The sequence below is a fragment of the Arachis ipaensis genome, chromosome B1, assembly GCF_059453495.1.
Source record: "Arachis ipaensis isolate K30076 ecotype BB chromosome B1, ASM5945349v1, whole genome shotgun sequence".
Taxonomy (NCBI): domain Eukaryota; kingdom Viridiplantae; phylum Streptophyta; class Magnoliopsida; order Fabales; family Fabaceae; genus Arachis; species Arachis ipaensis.
In genome coordinates this window covers 92136586-92153702 of record NC_142436.1, presented here as the reverse complement: position 1 = coordinate 92153702, position 17117 = coordinate 92136586, and the positions used below count along the sequence as shown (strand labels likewise).

The window sequence follows — 17117 nt, the reverse complement described above, 5'->3', positions numbered from 1 at the left end:
TTCCCACTCCTAAGTGTGATAGCTTGACACTCCTCCCTTTTGCTTGAACGGGCATCATAGCAAAAATTGTGGTTAGGAAGTTGCTTAAACAGATAGATGATTTGTGTTTCCAGTTTTGTGATGGCAGCATTTTGATTCTGCATGTTTGACTGTACTTCCTCTCTGAATGCTTTACTGTCTTGAATGTCTCTGCATAATCCTTCAATGAAGGTTTCAATCTTAGAGAGCTTGTCATCAATTGATGAGTGGTTCGGAGCAGATGTGCTGTTTTGGTTTTTATAAGGATGTGGAGAAGTGTTGTTGTGGGGGTGTTGAGATGTCCTCTGGGTGAATTGCTAGTGAGCTGCATTGTTGTTGGAGTTGTAATGTCTCTGGTCTTGGTTTTGATCTTGCTCACTTCCCCACCCAAAGTTCGGGTGATTTCTCCATCCAGGATTGTAAGTCTTGGAGTATGGATCATAGTTTTTCCTTGGTGAATTCCCAATGTAGTTGGCTTGCTCCTGACTCCCCTCTGCTTCTTCGTTTACTCCTTCTTGTGTTGTTGATGAAGTGGAGATTGCTGCTACTTGGTTCCTCTCCATCTTCTTGGTGAGGTCAGCCAGCTGTTGGGTAATGAGCTTGTTTTGGGCCAACAGAGCATCTACATTGTTTAGCTCCATCACTCCTCTTGTGTTCCCTCTTTCGGAAGCATAGAAGTAGTTGTTTTCTGCTACTGTTTCAATAACATCTATGGCTTCCTCAATGGTCTTCTTCTTGTTCAAGGATCCTCCAGATGAATGGTCTACTGCCTTCTTTGACTCATAATAGAGCCCTTCATAGAAAATGTGCAGTTGGACCCATTCGTTGAACATGTCAGGTGGACAACTCCTTGTTGAGTCTTTGAACCTCTTCCATGCTTCATACAGAGTCTCACTATCTTGTTGCCTGAAGGTTTGAACCTCAGCTCTCAGCCTATTGATTCGTTGAGGAGGGTAGAATCTTGCTAAGAATTTGTTCACCACATCCTCCCAAGTTGTCAAGCTCTCCCTTGGGAAGGATTCCAGCCACTTGGCTGCCTTGTCTCTGAGTGAGAAGGGAAATAAGAGCAGTCTATAGGCGTCAGGATGAACACTATTAGATTTCACTGTGTCACATATTCTCAGGAAGGTGGTCAAATGTTGATTGGGGTCTTCTTGAACACCTCCTCTAAACGAACAGTTGTTCTGAACAAGGGTGATGAGCTGTGGTTTAAGTTCAAAGTTGTTGGCATGGATTGTTGGCTTTTGGATGCTACTTCCACAATTGCCTGGGTTTGGATTAATGTAAGAGCCCAAAACTCTTCTATCCTCCCCAGCATGATTTGCTCCACCTCCTCTGCCATGGTTGTGAGTCTCTTCTTCATGATGATTTTCCATGTTTTCTTCCATGTTTGGTTCAAAGTATTCCTCAAATTGTTCCTCCTCTTCTTCAGCACCAACTACTCATTTTTCTTTTGCCTCCCTCCTTAGTCTAAGGAAGGTTCTCTCCGGTTCAGAATCAAAAGAAGTTGAAGCCCCGCTTCTTCTCCCTGTCATACAACCAACAAGTACAAGCAGAGAAAATAGGTGCAGACAGTATTTGGGTCAGAATTGCTATTAGTTGTGGGTGATGCAATATATCAAACAGTTAGTGGGTTAGCAAACATAATTGAAAATAACAAAGAAAAACAAAAGAGTAGAGGGAGAAGGGAAGAAGTTTAACTAAAACAAAAAGTAAATCACTCAAACAGAAAATGAAATTCACAAAATAAAATGCTCAATCTAGTGATCTTCCAATCTAATCATTGTTGATGCACAATCAATCCCCGGCAACGGCGCCATAAACTTGATGCACGGAAAACTAGTCTCTCAACAAATCTCCCTTCGGCAAGTGTACCGAAGTTGTCGTCAAGTAAAAACCCACAATAGAGTGAGGTCGAATCCCACAGGGATTGATTGATCAATCAACTTTAATTAGAAGAATGTTCTAGTTGAGCGAATCCAGGATTTGGGTTGAGAGTTGCAGAAAATAAAATGGCGGGAATGTAAATAACAAAAAAGTAAATGCTAGAATTAAAGGACTGGAAGTAAATGACTGAAAATAAATTGCAGAATTGTAAATGGGAGTGGGGGATTTTCTCATAAAAGTAAATGGCAGAAATTAAAGAGAATGGGTAAGATCAGAGATGGGGAGTTCATTGGGCTTAGGAGATGTTGCAATTCTCCGGATCAAGTTCATTTTCATCTCTTCCTCAATCAATGCACTCATTGATCTCCTTGGCAATCTTAAGTGATTGAATTACAATTTCTTGCAATTCAATCTCTCAAATCTTGATCAATAGCCAATTCCTTGGTCAATTGCTCATGAGAAGAGATGAAGTATGGTCACTGATTATACCACATGCATTTCCCAAACCAAGTATTGAGAGGGTTATAGTCACATACCTATCCAAACCCAATTTGGTCCAGCATGAGAAAGCATTTCTAGCTTGATCTCTTCATTCCTCTTCCAAGGTTCAAAAGAGATCCAAGTTTGAATAGCTTCTCTTCCAAGATAACTACTCAATTGGATGAAGATCGAAAGCTTTCAAGTAAAATCAAGAGGAAAGATAGAAGAAGAATAATGAAGATTAGTATTGATCCATCAAATTACAACAGAGCTCCCTAACCCAATGAAAGGGGTTTAGTTGTTCATAGCTCTTGAAAATAAAAACAAAGATGGAGAATACATCATAAAACTAGAAATTGCAAAGAAAGTAAATTACAGAGAGTAATTATCCTTTTTCCCAGCCTCCCGAACTTCTTTACAATTCAAAGCTACTCCTATATATACTACTCTTCTCAGCTTCTAGTTTACTCTTCAAGTCTTGGGCCTTTGGATCTTGAGTTTGAAGTAGTTCCTTTCTTTATTTGGGCTTGGTTTTACTTGCAGAGAGAAAGTGCGAAGTGGGCAGAGACTTAAGCTCAGGGCGTAAGGAGTGTTAATCATTTAGTGAAAGTCTAAGTTCGGGAACGTTAGTGACACTTAACATTGTCATTAACGTTCCAATGCACCCCTTTGCCTCACGTTAAAACCCACGTTAACTAGGTTAACGTGGCTTTTAACGTTGCCTTGTCAACCTTCGAGAACGTTACTGACACTCAACATTGTCACTAACGTTCCAGTGTGCCCCTTCTTGCTTCACGTTAAAGTTCACGTTAACTAGGCTAACGTGGCTTCTAACGTGGCCTTTGCCATCCTTCGAGAACGTTAGTGACATTCAACATTGTCACTAACGTTCCAATGTGCCCCTAGGTCTCACGTTGGAGTCCACGTTAACTAGGTTAACGTGGCTTCTAACGTGGCCATCTTTTAGCCATCCCAACGTTAGTGACAATGTTGAGTGTCACTAACGTTGGCTCATCCTTCATTTCTCATCGTTAGCTTCCACGTTAACCAAGTTAACGTGACTCTTGGGGGTTGTGTGGTTGCTTCAACGTTAGTGACAATGTTGAGTGTCACTAACATTGTCGACAACTCTTCATCCTCTACGTTAGTTCCCACGTTAACCAAGTTAACGTGGGAGTTAACGTGGTACTTTGCACCATAGGCCAACATTAGTGACAATGTTGAGTGTCACTAACGTTGGCTTCTCTCCCCCCCTTTAACGTTAGAGGCCACGTTGACCTACGTGGCTTCTAACGTGGCCAGTTATGGGTAATTGCCAACGTTAGTGACAATGTTGAGTGTCACTAACGTTGGCTCAACTTCTTTTCTCCACGTTAGAGTTCACGTTAACTTGGTTAACGTGACTCTCTAACGTGGGCATTGATGGCTTTTTGAGAGTGTTATTGGCAATCACTTTTCTCATTAATCATGCAAGTTACCTCCCCTTTTCTTGCTTCCTTTTGGTCCTGAAATCAAGCAACAAAGTGCATTAAAGCTCTAGTCCAAGTCATGAGTAATGCAACATAATATTTGTCACTAAACTTATGCAAAATCCTCATGAAATTATGTAAAATGCACAATGTATGCTTGAGTCAAGGCATAAGTAAATATTTACCCAAAACTAGCTTATTTCCTAAAGAAATGCATGAAACTGACCTAAAAATAGTAAAGAAAAGGTCAGTGAAACTAGCCAAAATGCCCTGGCATCAGTTCCTTGACTCTAGCCTGTGTTTTTGGGCCAAAATCTGGGTCAAAACTCGGCCCGAAATCACCCCCAGCATTTTCTATTATTTCTGCAGATCGCTCATGTCACACGTACGCGTCAGTCACGCGTGCGCGTTGCTGGTCATTTTGGCATGTCACGTGTACGCGTTAGTCACGGGTACGCGTCTTTGTGCAAACTCCAATCCACGCGTACGCGTCAGGCACGCGCACGCGTTGCTGCAAATTTCTTCATATCGTGCGCTCGCGTGAGCCATGCGTGTGCGTCGATGCTCGCTGGTTATCTCCTTAGTTTCTTGTGTTCCTTCCATTTTTGCAAGCTTCCTCTCCATTCTCTAAGCCACTCCTGCCCTATAAAACCTGAAATACTTAACACACAGATCACGACATCGAATGGTATAAAGGATAATTAAAATACACAAATTAAAGATCTCTATGAAGCAAGTTTTCAACCATAGAACAAAATTAGGAAGGAATTGTAAAATCATGCAAATCATATGAATAAGTGGGTAAAGTCTTGATGAAACCACTCAGTTAAACACAAGATAAACCATAAAATAGTGGTTTATCAGAAACCAATTATTGTCCTATGCAAGAATTTAGCCATATACGACCATTAAGAAAAATTCTCATCATCAGATTGCACAAGCAGCGGTAGATTCAAAGGAAAAAAATGCACAAATTATTGTCCTATGCAATGAATATGAAATTAAAAGAACTAAACCACAATGTCAAGCTACTAATAATAATGAATAATTGACCTTTGCCAATGATCAGACCAAGATGCTTCAAAAGTTAAGTGTATGTCCAGTTTGGTGAAATTGAGTATGAGGGCAATTGGAATCAAAACAAAATCAGAGCAGCATTGCCAGAGAACCAGTTACATACTAAATCAATATTAAAATCAAAATAAAATCACAACAACATTTCCAAATAACCAGTTACCAAATCAACATCAGAGCAGCATTATACCAAATCAACATTAAAATCAATATTAGGCGACAACAAAGTAAATCATAGGGTAAATCTCACTAGGACAGTGGCGAGTTGCAGCAGAAACAGAGTGGCGATCCAGACGCCAAGGGCAGCACACAGCTCAATGGCGATGGCGAACCCAACCCTGCCAGCGACGGCTTGGTAGCAACAGAGGCAACCTCCTCCTCCCTCATCGTGTTTCTCTCTCTGCGCGAACCCTTTCTCTCTCTTCGAGCTCCTCAGTGGCGGCAGTGATGGGAGGTGCAACGGCGATGATGAGCTCGACGGTCAGGACCTTCAACGGCGGTGTTGGAATCCTCGATGATGGTGGCTACTTCTCCTCCATCGCACGCACTCGTCTCCATCTCCACACCCTCCGGTTCGCGCGATGATGGCGGCGGCGATAGCGGGCAAGCCGCAGCGACGGCGCGCTCTTCTCCCTCTCCTTCCTTTCTTCTTCCCTGATTCCCCCTTCTCTTTTTTCCTTTTCTTTCTTTTCCCCTTTCCTTCTGTTTCCTCTTCTGTACGTGTGTTTATGGATTCATTGGGAACAAATTTAGGAATTTTGTGAAATTAGAGTTTTATTTGGTAATTTTAAAATTATGGTAAAATATATAGGGATAATATAATAATTTTATAAAATATTTGAGATAAAATAATAATTTAGAATTCAAATTTAATACCATAAATATTACTTTCAAAATGCATAAAATTTTATTCATCAATATATCAATAAGCTAAAATAATTACTTTTAATTTAAATTATAAAATAAATATATTAATCACATTTTATAAAATACAGTTTTAAATCTAAAAATATTAATTATTCAGATTAAATATTATAACTTTTCATCATTTTCCATCGTCAGAACTTTAATTTCAAATTATATGAAATAACCAATTATAAAAATTACACAAAAATATTAATTAACTTAACTCTAAATATTAGTAAAATTAATATAATTATTCTTAATAGATTAGTTTATAAAATAAGGAGTTCAAATTAATAATAAGTCATAACTTTTTCATAATAAAAGTTAGTTAAATTAAATTGTACTATTCTTTCTTATTTTTCAATTACTAAAATTATACAAAATATTCCATTATAATAAAATTACTTAAGAATATTAATTGAGTCAAAATAAATTTATCTCTAAATCTCTTTAATTATTTTCTAATAGAATAATTTCTAAAATTATAAAGTTTAAACTTAATAAGATAAAATCACAATTTATTCATATTTAGATTTTCAAAAATGCAAGATGTTATAATATGTATTTATAACAAAAATATATAATATTTATTATAAATTTATTTTAATTTTATTTTTTCTAAAAATAATATGTGTTATATATTTATAGCAATAGTTTTTTTGAGTATTTTATAAATTTAGTTTTTATAGAAAAAATTGTTTAAATTTGTATGTTTATTTATAATTATTTCTATATATATATATATATATATATATATATATATATGTATATATATTAATTTGTACAATTATTTAAATAATATTAGAAAATTGTTATTTGATAAACAATTGTTGTAATTCTTATAAAACCGTTCTTTAAAATAATCAAAGAGAACGTTTTTATTTTGTTGCTATAATATAATGAAAAATTGAACTTCATCAGCAACATTGTAAAAACTGTTGTCTAAAACCATCTAATAGAACGGTTTTAAAGTGTAGCATTTTAGCAACGATTTTTATGCATTTCTTTTGTACAATTATTTAAACAATAATAAAAAACTGTTGCTTAAAAACAAATCATAGTAACGGTTATAAAACCGTTCTTTAAAATTGTCAAAGAGACGGGTTTTAATTTGTTGCTATAAAATAATAAAAAATTGATTTCAACAGTAACACTACAAAAAACTGTTGTCTAAAACTATCTAAGAGAACGGTTTTAAGGCGTTACAAAATTTGGCATTGCTAAAGCCCATATTTGTTGTAGTGCCTCCTCAACATCAACATCAAGCATCTTGGAAGAGGGCTCTCTAATTTTACATTCCCATGGACTTCCAACATCTCCTAGGTCTTCAACCACTTCTTCCGGCTCACTTTTCTCAACTTCCTCCCCTTGTGACAATTCTTGCTTCAACTCCCCTTCTTCACCTTGAAGAGCCAAACTCACTCCCTCACTACGCTTCTTGAATGCTTCTCCACATTCAACAATGGGAGTATTTAGGATGTATGAGCTTAGGTGGGAGGTTATGCGATTAATGGCTTCTTTCATAGTGGCCAACATGGCCTCCAACCCCTTATGCTCTTCTTCTTTCTTTAGATACTTAGCTAGAAGCTCTTGGGATTGTTGTGTTTAGATGGTGTATATGGAGAAGGTTCTTGGGAGTAGTTGTGTTGGAATTGTTGTGATTCTATGTATGGTTCATATGGCACAAAAGGTGGTTGGTATGGTGGATAAAGATTAGGGTCATATGGAGGTGATTCGGGGTAAGGGGCTTGTGAGTGAGGTGGTTCAAAACCATATTGAGGAGGTGGTTCATAGGCATATGGTGGTGGTTGTTGACAATCACAATAAGGGTCACCACATCTATTAGATTGATATGCATTAGAATTGGAATTATACCTATAGGAAACTGGAGGTTGTTGTTGCCAAGAGGAGTGATCAATTCCTTGAGACTCCTCCCATCTTTGATTGTTCCATCCTTGATGCATGTTATCATTGTAGCTCCCATTTCCTACAACATAATTTGAGCCAAACTCATAGCCAAAGGGATGAGAATTCATAATAGTAAATAAAAACAAAAGCTAACAAAAATAAGCAACAAAGTTCTAAACCAAACAAAAACTAACAAACAAGAAAAAGGCAAACATATTCACATATTCACAATAGCCAATAACAAAGCACCATTGCAATTCCCTGGCAACGGCACCATTTGATTGATAGGATTTTATTTGTTTAGTATAGAATTTCACAAATGAAATCTTGTTGCAAGTATAGTTCTAAACCAACAAACAATCCTCAATCAAAATTAAATTTGGTTGTCACATGTACAAACCCCAATGAAAATTAATCGAAGTATTCAAACCTCAGGTCGTCTCACAAGGAATTGCAATGAAATGATCAATTATTGGCTATGAAGATGCAAGGGGGGTTTGATTTGGAAAACGGATGAGAAAATAAATGACAAGAAAAGTAAATCAAGTAACTAAAGAAAGCAATTAATAAAGAGAGACATTCGTGGCAAGGATTGAGAATATAGGCTTTCTATCCTAGTCACTAATCATACCAATACTTAACAAGAATTTATCTTATTTCGTCATCTCTAACATGGAAGAAGGTGTAAAGTTATCTTCCATGAGAGAAAGTCAAATAAGACTAGTTAATCTCAATCCAAAAATCCTAATCAACTCACTAATTAAATTAGCAAGAAATTAGAGTTAATAGAAATAATATTAACTAACAACTCTAGATCACCAATCTAAATTGGGTATTAATGACTCAAGATTGCCTAATTCCTCTTTCGAAGCCAAGAATGCCCAAAAAGCTACTGTAACATCTTACCAAGCATTTTGTCAAGCACTTGGAAGGCATAAAAGGAAAGCATGGTAAATTGCAAGGAAAGATAAAATCTACAACTACCCAATGCAAGAAAAGTAAATTTCACAACTCAAATCACCAATAAAGGGAATATAAAACCTCAATTACATTAAAAGGAGTCCAAATCGAACAAAGAGTTCATAAACATAAAAGAGGCATAAAAAGGGAAACTAACACTACAAAATAAGAGAATTGAGATGTAGAAACAAGAAATTGAAGGAAACACAAGATAAAAACAAGAACTAAACCCTAGATCTAAGATGCAAATATCCTAAAAACCCTAATTCTAGAGAGAAGATGGAGCTTCTCTCTCTAGAAAACTAAACTACATGATGCTATCCTACAATTAAGTGCTCCCCTTTGTTCTCTCTTAAATTCTGCATCAAATAGCTTCAGAAATGAGTTTGATTGGGCTTCAGCAGGTCCAGAAATCGCCCCCAACATTTTCTGTTAAGTTGGTCACGTGCTGTTTGTCACGCGTACGGATGGGTCACGCGTATGCGTCGCCTGGTAGATTATCTTCCCAAGCACACGCGTGGGCCACGTATACGCGTCGCTTGGCAGATTTCTGCAAATCCTCATTTCTTCATGAATTCTCCATTTTGCATGCTTTTCTTTTCACTCCTTCCATCCAATCCTTGCCTTATGAACTTGAAATCACTCAACAAACACATCAAGGCATCGAATGGAATTAAAGTGAATTAAAATTAGCAATTTAAAGGCCTAAAAAGCATGTTTTTACACTTAAGCACAAATTAAGGTAGAATTACAAAACCATGCTATTTCATTGAATATATATGAGAAAAGTTGATAAATTCCCCTAAATTCAACACAAGATAAACAACAAAATTGGGGTTTATCAATGATCTCTGAACAGAAGACCATAATGGGAGATGAGACTATGGTACTGACCCAATAATGTAGTACCTTACTCCAGAAAATGCTGCCTCAGAAGTTGCCAGACCCCGGAAGCTTCCTTATTCCCTACACTATAGTGACCATCACTTTTGAGAAGGCACTGTGCGACCTTGGCTCAAGCATTAATCGTATGCCTCTCTCTGTGATGAAAAAGCTAGGAATCCACGAGGTGCAGTCTGCCAAAATCTCACTGGAGATGGCAGACAAGTCCCTGAAAAGGGCATATGGCATGGTGGAAAACGTCGTTGTGAAGGTTGAACACCTTTACCTCCCTGCGAATTTTGTGATACTAGACACTGGAGAAGACAAGGACAACTCCATCATCCTTGGAAGGCCTTTTCTTGCAACTAAAAAGGCCTTAATTGATGTGGAAAAAGGAGAACTAGTCCTAAGGTTGAATGAGGATCATATCCTATTCAAGATCCCTGACGGAGGGATAAATGTCGGTATAGAATTTACTAAAGAATTCTGTTGTAAGAATAGTCTATACAAATAATTTATCCACCAATCAAAGTTAGAAAGTGTGTCACAACAATAAAATCAATAACCGGGAGTGGAATCCCGGGTCGTTTTCCCTAGGAGTTGCCATAGGATGCACATTATTGGTTAGGAGTTTTCTTGGGATTTTAGGAGTTGAGTGCAAGAGAAGTAAACAACTAGAAATCAAAGCAATTAACAATTAACAATTAATAATCAAACAATGAAAAGACCTTGGCTAGGGGTGAGAATTGGAATTCCTATCCTCATTATCATCATCAATTATGACAAGAATTGTCCATTGCTCCTACTTAGTTAACCTCTAACAATGAAGGAAAGTCAAGTGGTATAATTGACTCTAATCCACACATCCTAGTCAAATCCTATTGAAAGACTAGCTTTGGTGGAATTCAAGTCAACTAGCAACTTCCAATTATCAATCCAAAAAAGGCTTTGATAATTCAAAAGTCTCCAATTGCTCAACCACCAAGCCAAGTGTAAAAATCTACTCGATAGTCATAAGTGACATTTTCTCGAACATTTGGTGAGCAAGAATGAAAGACATTATAAAATTGAGAAGATAATTCAAATTAAAGCTATCCACTATAAACAACTGACAATAACAAAACAATTAACAATAATGAACATGAAATTCTTCAATGTATTAATAGAAATCAATGTCAACAAGATCCAAATTCAAGATCCAAAATAACTATAATAACAAGAATGCTAAATGAAGTTGGAGAATAGAAACTACAAATTAAAGGAATCTACAATTGGAATTAACACAGATCTAACCAAAGGATCTAAGTGAAATTGAATTGAGAACACTAGAACCTAGAGAGAAGTGAGAGTTTCTCTCTCTAGAATTCAAACTAAAACTAAAACTAAAATGTGTGGTGATTCATGCCATTCTCCTTCACTCCCAGCCTCTTATCCTTAAATTGTGCTCGAAACTGGGCCAAAAATTAGCTCAGAAATTGCCCTTAACGTTTTCTCTTTAATGAGGAACGTGACGCTTGTCTTGCGTACGTGCCAGCCACGCGTACACGTCGCTTGGATAATGCACTGACCATGCGTATGCTTTAGTCACACGTACGCATCGGGCAGATGCTGTACTTAGGCACGCGCATGCGTCAGGCACGCGTACACGTCATGACCAGCTTCTCAAATCTTTAATTCTTTGTGTTCTTTCCACTTTTGTATGCTCCCTTTCCATCCTCTAAGCTATTCCTACCCTATAAACCTGAGATCACTTAACACACATATCACGGCATCGAATGGTAGTAAGAGAGGATTAAGAACTATCATTTTTAAGGCTTAGGAAGCATGTTTTCATTCTTAAGCACAAATTAGGAAGGATTCACAAAACCATGCAATTTACATGAATAAGTGTGAGAATAATTGACAAAATCCACTCAATTCAATACAAAATAAACCATAAAATTATGGTTTATCAACCTTCCCACACTTATACATTAGCATATTCTCATGCTAAGCTCAAGAAAACCACAAGGGGTGAAGGGGAATGGTAGGACTTATGAAATACAACATATCTACGTGAATGCAACTAAATGCAAAATGTTTCTACCTACTTGGTTAAAAGTAAATCAATTCCCAAGAACATATATGAACAAGTAGGGCTGAGATAGTGGTGTATTCATGAGTTCCACTAATTCAAATCTCAAAATGAAGTACAAATGGACTTTCAAGAAGAAAGCTCATGAAAGCCGGGAACAAGGGATTGAGCATCGAACCCTCATCGGAGGTGTTTGCACTCTAATCTCTCTAGTGTTTGAGGGTCGTTTCTCTCAATTCTCTACTAATCTTGCTTTTAAAGGCTTGTTCTTCTTCTACCAATCAACTTATGATCAATGCATGGATACAAATATCAAGAGGTCTTTCCATGGGTTGTAATGGGGTTAGGGTCAAGGTCTTTCTAACACCCTATTACCCTAAGGCTTACCTCTAACCGTAAAGCGAAGGATAACAAAGTGCCACGATAGTTCTAAAGCTTATACCGTAATATATATATAAAAGGAAATAATAATACGAGAAGTCTGATGAATAAGATAAAGCTCAAAATAGAGATATAGAAGCGCGAAGCGTCCACATGATAACTACAAACATAAAGGCAGAAGATACGACATAGTACAATAATATATATATATATATATATATATATATATATATATATATATATGTCTATATATATGATAGCCAAAGGAATACTAGCCGTAGCCTGCGGAGTTTAGGCCGACTAGTTAAATTTAGACATAACAGAGTGTCTAATTTAAAACAGCATATACATCCTGTCTTTCAAGTTTAGCCTCTAAGGCAACAAAGTATAAAATACAAAACTAAGAGAACTACAACATAATAACCGAAATACAAAAAGAGATATCAAGAGATCCTCCACTCTGTCACCATCCCGCAACTCACCGAGGTGGGTTACGACTTGCATATGAAAAATAACAACAACATATGGTATGAGAACCAGAGGTTTTCAATACGGTAACAATGCCTAATATGTAAGATATAAGGTTCTGGGCGCCAAAGGCAATCTTAGAACTTCACATCGATATAGATATCCGAGCTTAAAATAAATAAATAACTTAAACCATAAATAGGGTAATCTACTTAAGGGATTTCTAACTATTACTAGTCACTACTGTCCCAAAGCATTCACCATCCTATCTTCCATACGATCCCATTGCCACCGCCTACCGAGCCTCCTCAATCCCAGTGGAAGATAAAGTATATGCAAACAAGTAAAGCACAAGTAAAGTACATATACAGCAAGTAGAATAAATAGCAAGTAGGCATGTGATACATTTAGGTACAACAAAAGTTAAGCAAAGCAAACAAACAGATAGAAGATGCATATGATGAATGCCTGTCCTATTGGCTCGTGATATCACTTGTCGGTTCATAAATGCCAACCTGACACATCCTTTCAGATGTAGCCTTTCTGCCACGCCAGGGATATGGTGCCCTGCACACTCTCGTACACCCAGGGATATAGTTCCCTGCACATTGTAGACACGTGGATATAGTGCCTGGCACACTTGCATGCTTAACCCAAGGAAATAGTTCCTGGCATACTCTTGTAGTAGAAAAGGTTATCAATGATAATTCAACCCAGGGATATAGTGCCTCGCACATTATTGTTCCAAGGATATTGTGTTTGGCACACTGTTATTCCATATCTAACAAGTTCACCATCTTCTCATCTCAATCCATTCTCAACTCTCAAGTATCAGTATTTTAGGGATATAATGCGCTGCACACTATTGTTCCAAGGGTATAGTGCCTGATACACTTCTTTCAATAACCAATAAGCTCAACATACATTTCTTTCCAAGATCCAACCCCATCATACATATGAATTTCTAAAATCCATCACAAGCATTTTCATTTCTTAAATTATCCTCAATTTAATACTTCACAAATCAACATTCACCAACTTCATCCGTAACCTTTCAAAACCTAAGTCACCGTCTTCTAAACTCATAATCGAAAATATAAATCTTAAGTCATTTAGCTCGTCCTTAATAGCCTCAAGGCCAAAACACTATTTCTAAGTCTTAAACATAAGTTAAAGAAGTTTAGAAAGCTAGAGAGCCCTTGAAAATGAAGAAAAATTATTTTTTAGCAAAATAAGGGTCATGCGTATGCATGCCCTGTCCCACGTACGCATGAGTTGAAATTTTGGGTCTTTGCGCACACGGTACCTTGCTCGCGTACGAGATGCCCCTGACAGAAAAGAATGCTTGCGTCATGTGTGAAAATTCGCGTACGCATGCCTTGAAAACACATGCTCGTGTACGTATGGTAGTGCTCGCGTACGCGAGACCCCCAGACAGAGGAGAATGCCCAAATCGCGTGCACAGGTCCGCGTATGCATGCTGTATCAGACTTAGAAACTTTTTAAAGCTGCAGAATTTCAGATTTTTGCACCGAACTTCAAATGTGCATACCTTGCTCGTTTTGAAACATTTTTTGTTCGTTCTTCGAACGTCTTAAATCTCCCGGACCCAACTTTCATAAAAATCTAGTTCATAAAAAAAGGTGGTCCGGAGGCCAAGTTATGCCTTGCCAAAATTCACAATTATTATCTTCACATCCAACCACATACAAATCATATAACCTCATCATAATTTACATTTCACATACATAATCCAATCAACCATTTATTCTATTCAATCCTATTTTAAGGTCAAGTAGCCTAAATGTCACAAAACATTACATATTACATAGAGGAAACTGAAACTATACCTTGGCCGATTACCAATTTGCAAAAAACACCAAAATCCACAACTAAGTTCAATGAGCTTTGCCACCAAGTCAAACTCTGCAAGTTCCAGTGGTGACATCCGGTACGGTGCTATAGAAATCAGCCCGGTTCCAGGTACTAGATCAACACTGAATTCTATCTCTCGCTGATGAGGAAACTCGGGTATGTCATCCGAGAAAACATTAGGAAATTCCTTCACTACTCAGATCCATTCTAGACTAAATTAATTGTCATTCGAGCTAGCCGCTAACAAAACGTACCCCTCACAATCACTCCCGTCTAAGGTAACTCTTACAGAATTTAGATATAAAGTATGGGACATAAATGGTTTAATATCTAAACTATCAGATGGAATAATAGCAGTTCTTTCAAAGCAATCAAGGAAAACATGATACTTAGATAACCAATCTAATCCTAAAATATCTTCTAAACCACATAGCGGCAAATAGATTAGATCATGCAAAAAAGTCATGTTCCTAATAGTAAATGGTACTTGCAGGCACACTAAACTGGTCAAAGCATTTTAGGATGTAGGTGTATGGACAATTAGGTCAAAGTTCAACTCAGAGAAATCTAGTCCCAATTCACGAGCAACAGTTAAAGAAATAAAGGAATGCGATGCACCCGAATCATATAGTACATTTAGAAATCAATTTTTGACATAACACTAACCTTGGATCAGGGCGTTTGATTGCATAGCATCATCAGCAGTCATAGCAAGCACTCGACCTTGTTGCTGGGTTTGCACTAGGTTCTGAGCAAATTTTCTTCGGTAGATCCTAGCTGTGTGTTTAGATTCCTCACAAGTAAAACAAGCGTTCGTTCCTTACAACATCCAAATCTCACAAAGCCATAGCTATGGAGATCATAATAGCTATAAGGATAGCTATGCCTCGCATCGATTCGTCGTTCGAAACTCGATTAAACTATGCCTATTCGCAGTCATTAAGGTCCTATTCGCACCAAACAATCAATATTAAGGTGATCAGTCTTAATATCTCAGGTTAGACATGAACATTCCCAAAATGAGCACTCACAGACATTCATGCCAAATGATCTTGAAGATACCCTAACAGCATGAGACATACAAGCAGAGTATGCAATGAAGCATAGTCAGTCCACTTCCCAGGCTCTACTGGGAACGAATTGCTCTGATACCAAATTGTAACGACCCAATTCCCAGTATGCCATGGTCATACAAGAAGCCAAGTGTTACCAACTTGTTCTTCCTAATTATTAACTATTACTTAATATATGAGCCTATTCCTTGTTGGAACGTTGCCAATTTTATGAGTAACTTTTTTTTTATTTAACTTATATCGTTGTGAGCGAGGGAATAAAATAAATAAGCACAAATTGACAGTAATAATAAGGAAGCATAAAGAAACATATAAAATAGCTGATAATATACTTTATGTACACTATATCAAAACATGTAGCGTTCACAAAAGATCAAGTCAGTTTACATCCTCATTAAACCTACATAGCTATTATATACACGACACTCCTAGGGCCTGGCCTAGCTCTCAGGTGTACTAACACAAGTGAGAGACTAAATAACAGATAATGTCAGACTAGAGTGTCATCAAAAGAATGTCCCTACTACTGTCAGACTATATCTACACGTGGCCGTTCGGAAGATCGTCATGAGGCTCACCCATCCCCTCATCCTGCTCTATCTCAATCTTAGGATCCTCCTCCTCCTTCTCATCCACAGCTACTACTACACCCTCAGACCCACCAGAAGCACTGCTGTTACTATGTACAAAACCATTCGCGAGCACAGGTCCGTTCGCGTATATAGGAGCTACCCCGTCATCCGGTAGTGCCAGCACATCAGGCTGTGGAAAGTCTGGGATCGGCTCAGGGGAAAAATCCCACTTTGGTGGAATCACAGGTACGTAGTTACCAGCTAACTCGGGCTCATCAGGAATGATAGGCTCAGGTGCCACCACATTCAAGGGTTGAGTTGGTATAGGGTGTTCGGGACTATTGGGAAAAAGATGTTCAGGTGTGTCAGGGTGTTACCAGAATAAGGGAAAGTCATAAGGAGCATCAGGGTCAAAAAGCGGGCTAGACAGAGGATGTTGAAAAGGTCGATTCTGTAATGCATATCGTCTAGTACGAGGCTCCAATCCCATAATGAAGTAACTGTGATGTACTGGATCCTCATGGATGTAAGGGTCCTCAAACTCATAGAATATCACGCCCGTCTCCATCTGGAGGAGAGGAAAGAAGAGAAGGGGTAAGAATTGGGGATTTCTTAGTAAGGTTGGGATTATTAGTTACATTCATTTATTCGGTGTCAGTTAGCAGACGAATAATAGAATACAATGAAGTAGTAAACAGATGATAAATATTGATAGAGAAAAGAGAGAAAACAGAAAGCAAAACACAACTAGAAGAATACAAGAAAATAAAACATAGATATAGCACACAAGCAGACAAATGTAAAGAAATAGATCACACACAAAAGGGAATGCAATAGAGAATGATGCGCAGACAAGAATGATACATGTCTAGCCCTAGTATAGGCCATGAGCTCATGTGTTGGTTGGCTGCCCACAATATCGACATTTATCCGGTCAAGAGTGATCCACGATTTCCCGGATACGATTTTCCGTTCCTAAATAAATGTGCATATAATAATAGCCACTTATTTGAGACAACATCTGCTTACTACAAGAAAATATATATACTCTGCTCTGCTCTGCTCTGGGGAAGCAGAAAATGGCTGTAGG

General features: G+C 37.6%; 2 protein-coding genes and 1 non-coding gene across 3 annotated transcripts; 2 read left to right on the top strand and 1 right to left on the bottom strand.

Moving 5' to 3' along the window:
- Window positions 1-849: 849 nt before the first annotated feature.
- Window positions 850-953, top strand: LOC148577469 (small nucleolar RNA R71). Its single transcript, XR_015903712.1, has one exon. It is a non-coding gene; the product is annotated as a small nucleolar RNA R71 (small nucleolar RNA).
- Window positions 954-9624: 8671 nt separating this feature from the next.
- On the top strand, window positions 9625-10098 carry LOC148577468 (uncharacterized). The gene has a single exon (XM_088502884.1). It carries the CDS (start codon window positions 9625-9627, stop codon window positions 10096-10098), a length of 474 nt encoding a protein of 157 aa, XP_088359010.1.
- Window positions 10099-15995: 5897 nt separating this feature from the next.
- LOC148577467 (uncharacterized) lies at window positions 15996-16573 on the bottom strand. The gene is given in 2 exon segments (XM_088502883.1): window positions 15996-16408; window positions 16411-16573. Coding segments are annotated over 2 exon segments (576 nt in total).
- Window positions 16574-17117: the final 544 nt, after the last annotated feature.

Coding starts and splice junctions, on each gene's coding strand:
- LOC148577468 (XM_088502884.1), top strand. CDS start 9,625: ATGCTGCCTCAGAAGTTGCCAGACCCCGGAAGCTTCCTTATTCCCTAC.